The 14,934-nt window shown below is 34.3% G+C and overlaps 1 protein-coding gene across 2 annotated transcripts; it reads right to left on the bottom strand.

Annotated features, from left to right (window-relative positions):
* Window positions 1–4,406: 4,406 nt before the first annotated feature.
* Window positions 4,407–13,917, bottom strand: LOC109175796 (cullin-1-like). 2 transcript variants are annotated; one of them, XM_019325152.1, is made up of 20 exons: window positions 13,675–13,790; window positions 13,101–13,257; window positions 12,906–13,005; window positions 12,126–12,311; window positions 11,830–11,877; window positions 11,546–11,749; window positions 11,355–11,432; window positions 11,095–11,184; window positions 10,913–10,993; window positions 10,739–10,801; window positions 7,054–7,089; window positions 6,895–6,981; window positions 6,660–6,809; window positions 6,527–6,582; window positions 6,212–6,332; window positions 5,957–6,118; window positions 5,632–5,775; window positions 5,324–5,542; window positions 5,049–5,216; window positions 4,407–4,944 (listed from the first exon to the last, which is right to left on the bottom strand). In XM_019325152.1, exons 1-20 carry the CDS (start codon window positions 13,754–13,756, stop codon window positions 4,843–4,845), a joined length of 2,334 nt encoding a protein of 777 aa, XP_019180697.1. In that variant the 5' UTR covers window positions 13,757–13,790; the 3' UTR covers window positions 4,407–4,842. The 2 variants fall into 2 exon arrangements, with proteins under 2 accessions (XP_019180697.1, XP_019180698.1); XM_019325153.1 differs by lacking the exon at window positions 13,675–13,790 and adding an exon at window positions 13,803–13,917 and having other exon boundaries at window positions 12,906–13,306.
* Window positions 13,918–14,934: the final 1,017 nt, after the last annotated feature.

Raw genomic sequence — 14,934 nt, 5'->3', positions numbered from 1 at the left:
TTTAATAAATTGTCTACTTAATGACCACTTGTCAAAACACAAAAATATTAATAAATAGAATTAATTTCACTTTTGGTCCCACGACTTTTGAGTTCTTATCACTTTTGGTGCACAACTTTGAATTTTTTCAATTTTGGTGCCTAACTTTGTTATTTTTATCAGTTTAGGTCCTTCTAGCCAAATTGACGGTAAAATATTTCCAGATTTTATATTTTAGGGGCAAAATCGTCATCACATGGAAAGATCTTCAATATTTAAACAAAAGAAAAATCATATTAAGAGGAAAAGAAGAGTTTGCCAATGGTCGAAACTATAAATCCCATAGATCTGTCTGGTTTCTGCCCATCTTCCCCATTATTCTCATCATCAAACACCTATAGATATGATTTTACGGTGATCTTGTTTAGATATTGAAGATGTTTCCTTGGGATGAAGATTTTACCCCTAACAATATAAAATCCAACAACATTTCACAGTCAATTTGGCCGAAAGGACCAAAATTGATAAAAATAACAAAGTTAGGCACCAAAATTAAAAAATTTTAAAGTTGTGCACCAAAAGTGATAGAACATCAAAAGTCGTGGGACCAAAAGTGAAATTAATTCTAATAAATATGCCATGAAAATTAGCTTTTGAAAAAAAAAATATACAAAATCTAAACAAAGAGTACGTCATGACTACCTAACCCTCATTCTCTCCATCTTTTTTATTAGTCTATCATTTAAATTAAATTTGTGAACATTATTATTCTATAGTGAGGTGTAAAATAGTTATGCATTTCTAGGATTCTTCTTGCCTCATTGAGAGGTCAAAGTTGGCCAGCAAAGTAGCTATCAAACCTCTAAAGGTAGCATGTGTGAACTACAAATTACCAAGTCACTATTAGTATGTAACAATAATTCCAATTAAGAGCATTTATAATAGTGGGTTTTTTTTTTGTGATTTTTGAGAAATTTGTGTAAATGTAATTAGGAGAAAGAATATGAGAGGGAGAGAAAAAAGGAAAAAAAAAAAAGAAGTAAAAATGATTTTTTTTTTAAACAGTGTCAGGCGCGCTGTCAGCGTGCATGACGCGCTCACTGCATGCGCCCACTGAGCACACTTGTGACTGTCACGCGAGGCTATTACACTGTTCTATTTTTTCGGTGGGTCTCACTTTTCTACCATTATTTCTCTCCCTTGCATATGAACCTCTTGTCTCTCTCTCCGCCAACTTGACTCTCTTAAAATTTGTGAATTATCCACTGTTGTGGATGGCCTTAAGTATCTCATTCAACAAGTCAATCTAACAAGCTTAACCTTAGGTTTATATAAGAAATGGCAGCTAAGTTTAAAAAATTCTTAAAATTTTACTGACCTATTTGTATACAAGAAATAAGTTTTACTGTGATGAACATTAGCAGAACATCAAAACCAAAATGGGAAAGAAGTTCACTTTCATTTTGATTAGTAAATAAATTTTATTTTTCTCTCATAATGTGGTAGTAGACAAAAATGGTTTTTATTCCTTTGGCTTATTTATTTATTTTTTTAATAACTTTTGTTTTCTATTTAAAAACTCTTGTCCACGTCATCAACTCTCCACTAGTGTTCAATGTTTAAAGCTAAAATATTTATACTTGTCTGAATACATAGTCAATATTTCCCTGTTTGGCTTGAATTTTTTTAGATGTCTTCTCCACCACAACCTCATTGTCATAAAAAAACAATCACTAACTCACAAATCTAGATATGTTCTACAATTAAAATTAGATTATTTGACAAAAAAAAAAAAAAAAAATCATCTAAGCCATCCTTCGTCTCATAATCAATTGCGAGACGAAGGTGCTTTTGTCTCCTTTAAGATGAAATATGGTTCGATATATTCTTTATCGATTGTTTAGTCCGATTAAAAGATCATAAGGCTTTTTGTTTTTCATCAGACTAAATAGGATGGAGAAGATCTTCCATGCTTTGACTATGATGAATGTGTTGAATCTTGACAAGGAAGAAAAAAAAAATCTTGGCTGAACTTAGAAAAAAACATTAAAAATACTTTCTCCGTCCCATTTTATGTGTCGCTTCGATTAACGAGACGACTGAAGTTATTTTTCATCCAAATTTTCATAATATTAAGTTCAATATTAGTATACAAAATTTATATATTTAAACACAAAAAATAAATTTAAAAATAAGTAAAAAATGCTAAAGAAAATAAACAAAAAAGAAATAATTAGTTTGACCAATGAATAGTAAGTAGGACAAATAAAATTGGACAGAGAGAGTAACACATTAGATTCCACGTTGGCAAGTAACGGATTAAAAATTGACTCTACCGACTAATTGTAGGATTCAACGAAATTAGATGGTTGAGGGAGACCAGGACTATGTGGTCTAATGGTACCCGGGTTGGACTTCCATTTGGAAGGTTGTAAGTTCGAGCCTAAATGGAGGCATTATTAGCTCTTTGTGTTTCAGTAGGTTGAGAAAGTATATGAACAAATACTACAATGTAATAGAGCTAGTATGAGATGGTTGAGGGAGTAAATTGTATTTTTTGGGTTCAATGGCGTAATTGCATTTTCCCTATTATTTAAATGGCTATTTTTACATTTTTTTTCCTAATAAAAATAACAATAATAATTTGTACATATAAATAGTAGGGTGTGTCTCTTGTTAGACCATTTCGCGAATTCTTATCCATGAGACATGCCGGGCCAAAATAAAAATGTAATACTAATGAAAAATATAAAATTAATTAGGAATAAATTGTTTATTGGTAATAATTTTGAGGAAAATGTAATCTTTTAAAATAAAAATGTACAACAATATTTAAGAATTAAACAATTACTTATGTAAAAAGTGTAATACTAATCAATGATAAATTAATTGATTATTACTTATGATGAAAAAAATGTGATATTTTGATGAAAAAATATACTCTGTAATATTTTAAAACAAAAATATAATATTAAGAGTTAAAGAGTTACTTATGAGAAAAACTGTACAGAATAATAATACTTATAAGTTATAAAAGAAAGTGGAGATCCTGACACGGGATTTCGCCAAGTGACCCTAAGAGATCCTGACCGCGGAGAAAAGGCAATATTTGCGTTCTCCAAAACAAGAAATTGCGCATCGTGAGCTTCAAGGAGACGAAGTGATGCGCACCCGACATGGGGTTGGCGGTGGCGGCCGGCACGACGGAAGGGGTGGCGGTGACTGTTCTCTCCGAAGAATTTGTGGACATATTTAGTGAGGGACGGAGGGGGTACGGTGGTGGTGGGGTTGAGAATTGGAGAGAGAACGGATCCTGGTCTGCTGATACCAGATGAGAAGATGATCGTTCATTCAACTGAAAGAGGTTACAACTGAAACACTTAATAGTAGAGAGATAATCGTAAACTACTCCTACACAATAGGCTAGTCAACCTATAATTAACTTATTGACTAATTCTAATACAAAACTAATAACAATAATAATAATAATAATAATAATAACATGGCTTAACAGTAACACTTATAAAACTCAACCTCTCTCACTAGGATTGTTAACGAACCAAACATGAACAAACAGAAGTTGTTCGTGTTCATTTGTTAAGATTTTTAAAAATGTTTTTAAAAATATTGTTCGTGTTCATTTCTTAAGCATTCATTAGTGTTTGTTAACATCAATGAACACGTTCACAAACGTTTCATTAACATTAACACGAACATGTTCGTAAACGTTTGCCGAACGTGTTTCTTAATGTTCGTGAACATATTCATGAACACTAAATAAACAAACACATCATATACATTCGTATCATAATTCGTTCATGAATAATTTTTTTTTTTTTTTGTATTTTCCTTCTTTCGTCATAATTAGCAAAGCTCCTTCTAGATCCAGACGGAGCCTACTCTACGGCTCCTTTCAGAAGGTGCTCCATTTGGAGTAAGTAGCTCCTTGTGAACAAAGCCTATGGCTCCTTCCAAAAAGACAGCACCCGTGAGCATCTTTTTACAATTAACTAATGCTATCAACTAATCAAACTCAGTAACTAATCAGCTAAAAACTATTTACCAAACATCCTAATATACGATCACATATGCATATAATTTCTAGTTAGGTATTTATATTGAGACATTTAAGTAAATTGTACATATATAGCCTAAATATAAACCATTTAAACAAGTAAATGTTATACTCCCAGAATCTCACTTCAATACACAAGGTAAGCAACATTTGTTTAAATAAGTGACACCGCTCATTTCTGTTTGTAGTAGTATACACAATCCATTTTCCAGCCTTGTAAAATTTCCATAAAAATATGTGTGCACTTACAAAAGCACGAATAAATAAGGTAGGTGCGAAACTGCAATTTCAGTCGGAATTTCACCCCCAAAAGGCCAAAACACACTATTTTTTAGCCCAGCAAGAATCCCAGTTTAAGGAACTTCAATCACGAAAGTGAGTTAAGAAATCAATGAAGAAAATACGATTCCAGAAAACCCCATTCACTGAAACATTAAAAATTACATTACATATACTCAAAGGGTATATAACAAAGTAACAAGCACATATTGAGAATGCTCATGGGAAGGCCATATATGTGAATAGAAACAAGTCTCACTCTTCACAAAGACCGGAAATTTGCCTCTTCCTAACATGTACGGGTACCATAGTGGACTGCTATAATCAATCCACCTTTCACAGCTCAGCTCAGGGTAGATGTGATTTCAAAAACTTGACTGTAACCAAAATCACAATACAGGAGTTCTGCTCGACTGCAAATTTCGACAGCCGTGACTGTCATCTCAAGCTGAAGCTGATAGCAACAGTGAGAATTAGTAACTCCTTTGATATCACTGACCTGAGCCAAATCATGCTAAGTACTTGAACATGTTAGGGTTGTCCTTCTCCCTTTCGAGGTAGTCCCTAGTGATTAAGTCTTCAATCCTCTTTTTGATTGCTTTAACATCGGGCTGTGCATTGTGCATTGAAAATTAAAATTAGCATTTTCACAACGATGTCTAATCTTAAATTTTAGGAAAGAAATCAGATGAAGTAGGAGATGCCGGGACTTTACCTTGAACATGCGCCCCAGCTGCTCAACACACTCCATTACTAACTGCTGATAGCCCAAGACTTTCCTGCTCTTCATAATGCGCACTATTGAGGCATCAATCGCATATCTCCTGTCTTTATCAACATCTTCAATAACTTTTTTCTTCTCATCCACGGGAGGGAGAGGGATCTGCATTTCCACAACAAATTTCATTGCTTAACAAACTCATCAAAGGAACCCTGAATGAACCGAGCCATACAAAATTAATCTCATCTGATCTGTAATCAGTTAATCACCTTGATCCTCCTCATTTTGTCTGTGAACTTTGAGTTGAACTCAAAAACATCAGTAGGAGATATTGTCTTTGTGCTTGGCTCCTTACTGAGAATTTTATACTTTGCACATGATAAGGAATGAAGAAGTCTAACAACATCATCATCTGACAGGTTTAACTGTGTCATGATTTCCTGATAACTCAGACGATCGGATGCATTGAATAGCAGCAAAGTAGAAGCCTATTGACAGTAAAAGCAACAGCATCATCATCTGCAAACTCATGAAAATTTGCATAAAGATTTTGAGCTAGTTTGTCTATTTGAAAAACCTGGTATGTAGTCACAACTAGCTCAATAGTTTTTGGCTCAAATCTTCCGATGATATTACAAGTACCCAGCGAGTATATCCATGTAAGCTTCCTGTGCTTTGTTTTGGTTTGGTAGAAATCTCTAAATACTTCAACACATTTAACCTAATAAAACAATTCAGAGCAGTAAACAAAATTGCTTCAAAAAGTGGATTAAACAAGAGATGATAGTCCAGCTTTCTCCATGAATAAAGACATAGTGGAGGGTCAGGGGAGAGGAAATAAAACACAACAGAGTAAACCAACTGCCTTTTCAAATGATTAGGAAATGGGTAATACACTTTACCATCTCTGCTGGGAGGTTAAGATCGAAAGACTTGTAGCTTGGCCAAAAGCCCGTGGTAAGTACGGTAACAGTCAAATCAATACCAGGGTTTGCACCAGGATTATTACTGAGATACTCCTCAAAGCTAGTTTGATTTTCCCTAGCCAAAGTTAAATCGGTGACCTAGAAGAGGAGGCAAAAAAGGAGCACAGTGTCAACAACAAAAGAATAATGGGAACTTAAGTTGATAATTAAGGATAGATAATCTTAGCTTACCATCCCCTCCATCTTTGATGTGAACTGACCACCACATTGCTGCTTTAGCTTTGTCAGGATACTTCTCTCATGTTCATCATTGGCACTCTTATCAAATAACAACCGTCTAGCTAACTTTTTCCTGTTGACAACAAAACATTTATCTCAAAAATAAAATAAAACACAGGATAATATTTCTTCTATTTATTTCTGTTCCTTAATTTCTTTATGGAGCCTAACAAAATTCAGTGTTTGGATTAGCAAGGCATACAACCAAGCATCCCAAGCAGTAAAAGGTCAAAAGAACTAAAAAAAATGAAAGGTAAAGAGATTTACCTATAGAATTCTGCATATAAGTCCTTATCACTAATATAAGCAAGCAGCTTTACAACCTGAAATAAGGATTTGTTGTGAATCTTTCATAGCTCTAATATATATGGTAGAGATGGACATGGAGAAAGATATGTACCTTTTCCAGTGTCTCCTCGATAGCCTCATCACTCAATTTCTCACTTCCACCTTTTTTGAGAATGTTATCACAAAATGTAGCAAGAAGTTCTGCACTTGAACTACCAGCAACACCCTTGTTGCAAAAAACTTCAAAAGCTTCCTTCAGAGCCTGCAGATAGGATTTTTTAAAGCAGGAAATACACTTAAACTAAGACAAAGGATTGCGAAATCAGCAGTGGTGCTATCTCACTGACCTTGTGGAAAAGAGAGTGGTTTTGGAAACAGTCATTTACATAAGCCAAATATTTATCATGAAGCTCAATCACTTTCCTAACAAACACCTGGAATATTTGTAAGTTAGTACCAACTGAGAAATATGTTCAAGGACATTCAACATAAGTCATCAAATATACCTGTTCCTGAATACCAACAACATCTCTCTTTTCTGCCTGTAACAGAACATTTATTAGAAGACTTTATGTTTCAATTGTTAACTCAAATATTTTTTAGAACAACCACAAAATAATAAGAATTTGAGTTTCCAAATCCATAAAAGAAAACAGAACACATATATATTTCTAATTTTCACTCAGAATATTACATGAGAATGATGAAACACTTGCAGAGAATTTTTTAAATTTCCAAAATCAATAAAACACATAATAAAATCATTATGTTCAACTGTTCACTCATAAGAAAATATTTCACAGGAATTCAGGAATAGTGGATCAATTATAAGAATTTGATTTCCTAGTCTTTTTATTAAACAATGACACTTACAATACAAATTCCAATTTCCAATTGCTACTAACACTTCTCTACTAATCTAGGACTATATCACTGTGTTCCTTCAACAATTATTCTTGCACCATCAGCCCATCAAATAATGTACACCAAATAAAGCCCATGAAATAGGCCTGCACATTAATGGGACAAATACTCAGCCAAAAGGGCTACACCCAATACTCATACTCTGTATATGGCAGGGTTCAAACTCTTAACCTTCTGGTCAAGATCAAGATTACCTGAACTTAACCAACTAAGCCAGAGGTCATCTGCAAGAGTACTGTATCTCTATGGCTATCAGGTTTCTTAGAGTGGTTTACTAAATTTTCACAAAAATTAAACCTTGTTTCAAATAATCATATGTTATTTCATCTCCCTTACTCCAAATTCTAAGAATTCTAGCTCTTTACAACCACCTTCTCACACTCACAACCCTACTTCTAGCCTTGTAAATTTCACCCTCCAGGTCCAGCCATACCATATGCACCCTTCCCTAAAAATACTGTATCATTTGTCCCTACATTCTTCAGAAAATTCACCTTTAGTTCCCATAAAATCTAAAGCTTTATTGTTTAAGCCTTAATTTGTACAAAAATAACTGAAATTCACATGCAATGATTACATGTAAAGAGTATTCAGGGGTACACTTAATTTATCATCAACACATGAACTATTCTTCAAAACCAGAACACTATTGACGAAATTCAAGAAACCCGTGTTCTTCCTCAATTTTTCTTGATTTTAAATCTCCATCCTTCTAAACAAATGGCAAAATAGGTCTATGTTCAGTTTTAGGGGAAAAAGTTCTTAGTATTTGATTTTTCCTTTAGGGTCCGTTTGGAAACCTGAACTATTCTGCACCTAATTCTACCATTGCCAATCAAATAGGTACAAGGTCTACTCGCAATCCTTATCTTTTCTATAAAGTCCTTTCACAAAAATGTCTATCTCCATCATATTGTGCTTCCATAACTAGTTTGTCTTTGATTTTTGTTCATAAGAATGTCAAGGATCCAAGTTGATGGCTTGATGAAATTGAAGCACTCCACTCTTCCAGGACTTGGGAGTTAGACATTTGTAAAGGAAATAAATCAAATTCAAATAGCAATCAATCAAAGATATTTTAGAGTCAATCAATCTCCTAATTTTCCTGCACTAATTTCCTATCTCACATCAGTTTTTGTTAGAGAAAAGAACCAGGAGGTATTTTTATTGACTAGAAACTAAAGAAAAGAAACAGGAAGTCACAAGAGTTTTAGGCTCTTGCCCCACAAGAGTTTTAGGCTCTTGCCTAGCTACTAGAGCTTAAAGACTTAAGGAAGATTATTGGATGATTTACTCTCATCTAGAGATTCTAATTTATAGGGCTAGGAAATAAATAATTATAGAAAGGAGATGATTGTTGAGATGATTATGCCTCTATTTATTTTTGTCAAATCCCTTGAGTTAAGCCTTCCTTGTATATTATGATTTGCATCCTTCCTTTTTTTCTGAGTAAACCATCTCTTATTTTGGGTGCGTATCATTGCCACCCACCAAAGAAACAGCCTTGTCCCCAAGGCTAGATTGGAAAGACTGCCCTATATTGTCCGGTGTCGATTTGGTCAGTTACACCAGGCTCGTCGCTCGTTTCGTCCTCGTCATCCTCTGCTGCAATTAGAGTTTGCAAGGATTTATTCGGGCATACATGAAGCGGACTGTACAGTTGCTGACAACGGAAACAAAGTCCTTTGGCGCGCAGGTCCAGATACTCTTTGTTAGAATAATGTCGTGCCGGAGCTCGTGATGTTGATGTGCTGGAATTGCGTACTGAAGACTGCATAGCAGGAAACGCAGGTTGTGTTTGGGAGGAGAAGGAAGATGTTTGATTACTGCCAGAGAATTGAGACTGGGTTGGAATGGGTTTGGGCTGTGAATAATTCGAAAAAGAATTGGTTTGGTAATTCTTCCCATGCCCATTAGACCAAGTAGACCCACTATGTGAAGGAATTATCTGGAGCGCTGCATTTTCTTCTTGCAGATTGCGTCCAAGGAGCCGGCCTGTGGAGAGAAATTCAATTTCTCGTTCTGCCGCGCGAGCGACACGCATCGCTGTTCGGAGATCTGTCACATCATTCGGTCGGAGCCGCACCCGAATTGCGGGTTTCAAGCCATTGAGAAAAAGCCCTAATTGAATGTGAGGAGCAAGTCCAGGAATTTGGGCAATGCGAGCTCGAAACGCAGCGATGAATTCATCCACCAAGCCCGTTTGACGAAGAGCGGCAAGCTGTTCAAACGGTGGCCCAGGCAATTCGTCGCCAAATTCTTCCAAAAGGTCATGTGTGAATTGAGTCCAAGTAAGAGTGGGTTGTTGTTGTTGTAGCCATAGGAGCCAATGTAGAGCTGCCCCCTCCATACTAACGAAAGCTGTTGGGACCTTCAAATCCTCTCGGGTGTGATGAATGGCAAAGTACTGCTCCACTCTAGCTAACCACCCAATTGGATCGGTGCCTTCAAATGTAGGGAGTTCTGTTTTTCCAATGGGCAACGAGGTGTTGTCCGGCTGAACATGTTCTGGGAGAGAGGTTGAATTCGGCGTTGGGATGGAAGTTGATGAAGCACTGGCATTGTTGTGCCCTCCTCCTTGGAAGGAGAGAGCGAGGAGATCAGACATCCTAGCCACAGAAGCTTCCATGGCTGCAAATCGATCGTTCAATGTGGTCAATTCAGTACGGATTGCATCTTGGTTCTTCTCTAACGTCTCTATACGGGAATCTCGTGTGTTCGCCATCCAACGGCAGGTCGGATCAATTTGTTAGAGAAAAGAACCAGGAGGTATTTTTATTGACTAGAAACTAAAGAAAAGAAACAGGAAGTCACAAGACTTTCCCCAACAAGAGTTTTAGGCTCTTGCCTAGCTACTAGAGCTTAAAGACTTAAGGAAGATTATTGGATGATTTACTCTCATCTAGAGATTCTAATTTATAGTGCTAGGAAATAAATAATTATAGAAAGGAGATGATTGTTGAGATGATTATGCCTCTATTTATTTTTGTCAAATCCCTTGAGTTAAGCCTTCCTTGTATATTATGATTTGCATCCTTCCTTTTTTTCTGAGTAAACCATCTCTTATTTTGGCTGCGTATCAGTTTTGCTCCAAAAAACCATGGTTCTCAGACTCTCAGGTAAATTTTATAGTTTGCTTGCATTTTAGGTATTAACAATAAACTGAACTCGCTTTTCCTTTTTTAACTTAAGTCTAGTATGGGTATAATAACACTGACATACAGAACACATTGAAAAAGAAAGAAAAAAATATTACAAAGCACAAACCTTCTTACAGCTTGCAGCATCTTCTGCTTGTTTAACCAGAGTCATACCTTCAGCAGTAACATGCTACATGGGAAAAGAAAGCATACGTAGAGAAGTTTAAGAAACATACAAGCAGAAGCAGTAAGCTAAATTTTTGTACTATCATTCACAATATGCATGTATGATATAAAAAACCTGCTTAAAAATAGTAGCAACGGGCTCTAAACCTCGTGGTATTTTAGAGAAGAGTCTATACATTCTTGACAAGTCCTCCACCTGCATACATTATTGAATGGATCAGGAACTGCGACAATACGCAACCAAATTAAACAGCACCGATGTTCAGAACATGTTTTGAGTTTTGACTTATTGATTACCTTATCATCTCTAAGTAATGCATGGCATCCAGAGTGCTCCTTCTCAAGCAATTGGGTAGCATACACAGACAACAGCTCATGTTGCACTTTCTAATAGAGAAAAAAAAAAAAAAAAAAAAAAAAAAAAAAAAACAACAACAACAAAATAAGCCAATTAAAAGGGTCAGAAAAGCATAAATACGCATAGAAATAAACAAAAGGAGTAGTTTGTTAGAAAAATCCAATAAAAGAACAAAATACATAAAGGTGCTGGAATGAACCTCAAGCAATTTTGTCTCACTACTTGAATGAAGATAATGAGAGACTCTATCTTTCTCCCTTTTCAAACATTCCTCAGCCTATATGCCCAAAGAAATAATTAGAAAATAGTTTGAGACTTTGAAGGATGTGATGGAATGCAAAGTTAAGTGGAATTTCATATACAAAAAAGTAAAAAGTTGAGGATATTAACTTTCAACATGTAGTCTGGACATGAATCCTCTAAAATCCAGTTAGAGGCCTTTCGAGAATAATAAGCTGCAGAATCCTTGAGCATTGCAGCTTCAAAGTCATTTTCGTAGTAATCCATTTGCCCCATTCCAATTTCAACAAATATGTCTAGTACATTCTTCAACAAAGCTCTATCAATCTGTTCCCCTTCACGCTCTTGATCAATCTAGTCAGCAAATATCATTAGTCAACCAATTAAACTTGCACTTTGGGGTGAGGAAGATAGGACACCTGCAGAAAACATACCAAGGATATGACAGCATCCCTTACTTTTCCATTCAACTCTTGATACACCTGAATGACAGAAAATAGCCTCAAGGTTAATATACAATTTGAAAAGAAAAAAATTACAATAACTGAAATTATTTCAAAATCACAAACTAAATTCATGAGAAAAGATGCATGGAAAAAAGAAGAAGAAGAGCAATAGCATGCAACAAAGACATCAATTATAAGATACAGCCAAAATATCCACTAGAAGTGGCAAAAATAAATAAGAACTCTATATTTAAACAAATTTATTGTAGACAGCCACAAGTTACCAGATTTCGGAAACAAGTTAATCCAACTTCATTGAGTGCCGGTAGGGATCTCCGAGCAATAAAATAACGATCTAGGTAATGGAAGAATCTTGACAACCATCTAACCATGATTTTATGATTTGACCACCTCTTCACCAACTCTCTCAACATAAATTCGTCATGCTTTTCTCTCAAAGAAGGTAATACCTGAAGTAAGTTAACAAATTAAAATCTTAAAAGGTATGGCATAATGTGTGTTGAAAAGATGAGTATTTTGGCAATATCAAAAGAGTAAGGAAAAGTAAGTGGCAGCAAACTGAATCCTATATATATATACATATAAAATTATATATACTTCTCCTTAATTGAAGTTCCCCAAAGCATGGAAAGAAGCTAGGTAGTAGATAAAGTCTTTGGTCACCTCAAAGAGTTACCACCTTATAAATCCCTCAGTCACATCATAGAATAATACCTCTCTTCCTTATCCTCCCCATCTTCTTTATTTTGCTTCAGTTACATAAAGTTGCATAAGATACATCATGATGTATATAAGGCTATAAGCTTGTAAGTGTGGCTCTGTGTATCCCTACATATTCTTCCCATGTTCGATTTACAAAGTGCATATCCGGAATATATATATATATATATATATATATATATATATATATATATATATATATATATATATATATCTAAATGTGTGATTTTATCTTTCAATAAGTATTATCAAAATTATAAACTCAGCAGTACTCTTATTTTACATGTGTTTACCCTGTACTGTAATTATGTTCAAAAACTAACCGTTGATGTAATATATTCTTCAAAGGATTCCCTGTATTTGTCATACAATTGCTGAGAGTAATCATGTGGTGGTTTTTGCGTGCACATATTGTAAATTGTCCTGTGGAATAGACTAAAGGAAAAAGAATGGGGGAAAAGAGAAGTTCCCTACAATATAAAACCAAAGTTTTCATAATGAAGTGTTTAAAAGGATACGTGTATAACATCATATAGTCTTCAGAGCTGAACTGTGGCACCGGCAGTCCTTCCAAGATGTTTTTCAGTTTTGTTATCCCTCTTTGCATAAATTCCCATCCTTGATCTAAATCAATCGGGGTGCGCTGACCCGTGGCCATTATGATAACTCCAACACCTTAAAACTAAACAAAATGGTATTTCTGTTCAAAAAACCAGACAGGAACCTGCAGACAGAGCATCAAATCACAATCGAACCTCTCAACAAAATCTTGTCAATATTATATCACAAAATCACAGAGGTGAGTCCATCAGTAATAAAAACCTTAAACACAACCTCACAAAAGCCTTGCTCGACAAGTTCATATACCCTAAAAATTAACATTCTCAAATCAAGGGGAAGAGTAACCACAATGATCACCTTCAGTAAGTAAAACTGCTGAGAATGAAAATTAGACCTAACACAGATTTCAGAAAATCGATGGCAAAAAATATTCCTACACTTCAAGGAGCAATTGAAGGCATAAGGATCATATTGAAATGCCAAATAAGCAAATAAATTAAACAAAAACGTGAATTATACATACACAAATACACAAACAAGTATGCAAACAGGTATTTATATGCATCCAGAGTTGCTCATTCCCAAGGTAATCATATCGTGCTCGCAAGTTCATCTAAACATATAGGTACACGTATATATATAGAGAGAGAAAGAGAGACCTTGTTCAAGAAGAGATCGGAGCTCCGACAGTCGACAGAGTCTTGATGGAAGAGAGAGAAAGGGAGACCTGGGTGAGATATGTTTCCCGTTTCTGCAAAAAAATGCCCAAAGTATTCTCGTTTCCCATTTGAACTCAAGTAAGTTATTTGATTTCTGTTTCTGGCCCGCCTTTTATTGAAATTTATGTTATTACCCTGAATGAAAGTTATAATAAATAAATTAAAGAATGGTGTATTCCATCAAGAAAGTTATAGCAACTTTTTAAACTTTTCAAAAAGAATTTAAACTTTCATCAATTTTATAGGAGTCTATAAAAATTTGTAGGACAAACATTTATACATTTTTTTAAAAAATTCATATTAAAAAATTTACAAAAGTTATTAAAACTCTAAATTGAATACATCTTTAGAAACATTCTATAACTTCTATTAATACACTATTTATTTCTACAAAAATATATTTTTATAAATCATAAATAAATATATATAAATATATATATATATATATATATATATATATATATATATATATATATATATATATATATATATATATAATCAATTTTCACTATAAAATAAATGAGAATCCCTCAAAAAATCAACTTATCACAAATACATATATTAATAATTAATGAACATAGAATTACATAAAATTATGTTAATTATATAAAAATTTTGAGTTAAAAAATTTAGGTCAATTTTGCTGCGTAACTAGAAGATTTCTGCTGCGGATAGTATCTAGCTGTAAACAACAAGCTGTTGTTTGTATCAACTTCTTTTTGCTGTGAACAGTAGCAAATATTTATTTTCCGTAATAATTTTTTGTTATGATATTTTTAACAAATATATGTATGAAAATAAAGAGATAAAAATAAAATGTATATGAGTATTTATAAAAGGTTAATTCATTAATCATAAATAGGAATGTTTACAATACAAATCGTTAGAATGACAGTGCATTCTTTACAGTCAGACATAGAAACAAATTTCCTAGTAATGTTATAGAAAACTTGGATTGTAGACTGTTTTATAAATTTGAAGTCGAAGTTGTTGGATGAACTCGGTGCTTCTTCACAAATCTGGTCAAACATAGTCAAGCCTGACTCTAACCATATTATCTTTCCACGCTTAT

Source organism: Ipomoea nil, unplaced genomic scaffold, assembly GCF_001879475.1.
Source record: "Ipomoea nil cultivar Tokyo-kokei standard unplaced genomic scaffold, Asagao_1.1 scaffold0688, whole genome shotgun sequence".
Lineage (NCBI taxonomy): Eukaryota > Viridiplantae > Streptophyta > Magnoliopsida > Solanales > Convolvulaceae > Ipomoea > Ipomoea nil.
The sequence above is the reverse complement of the archived record's forward strand: the minus strand, read 5'-3'. Positions and strand labels throughout refer to the sequence as shown.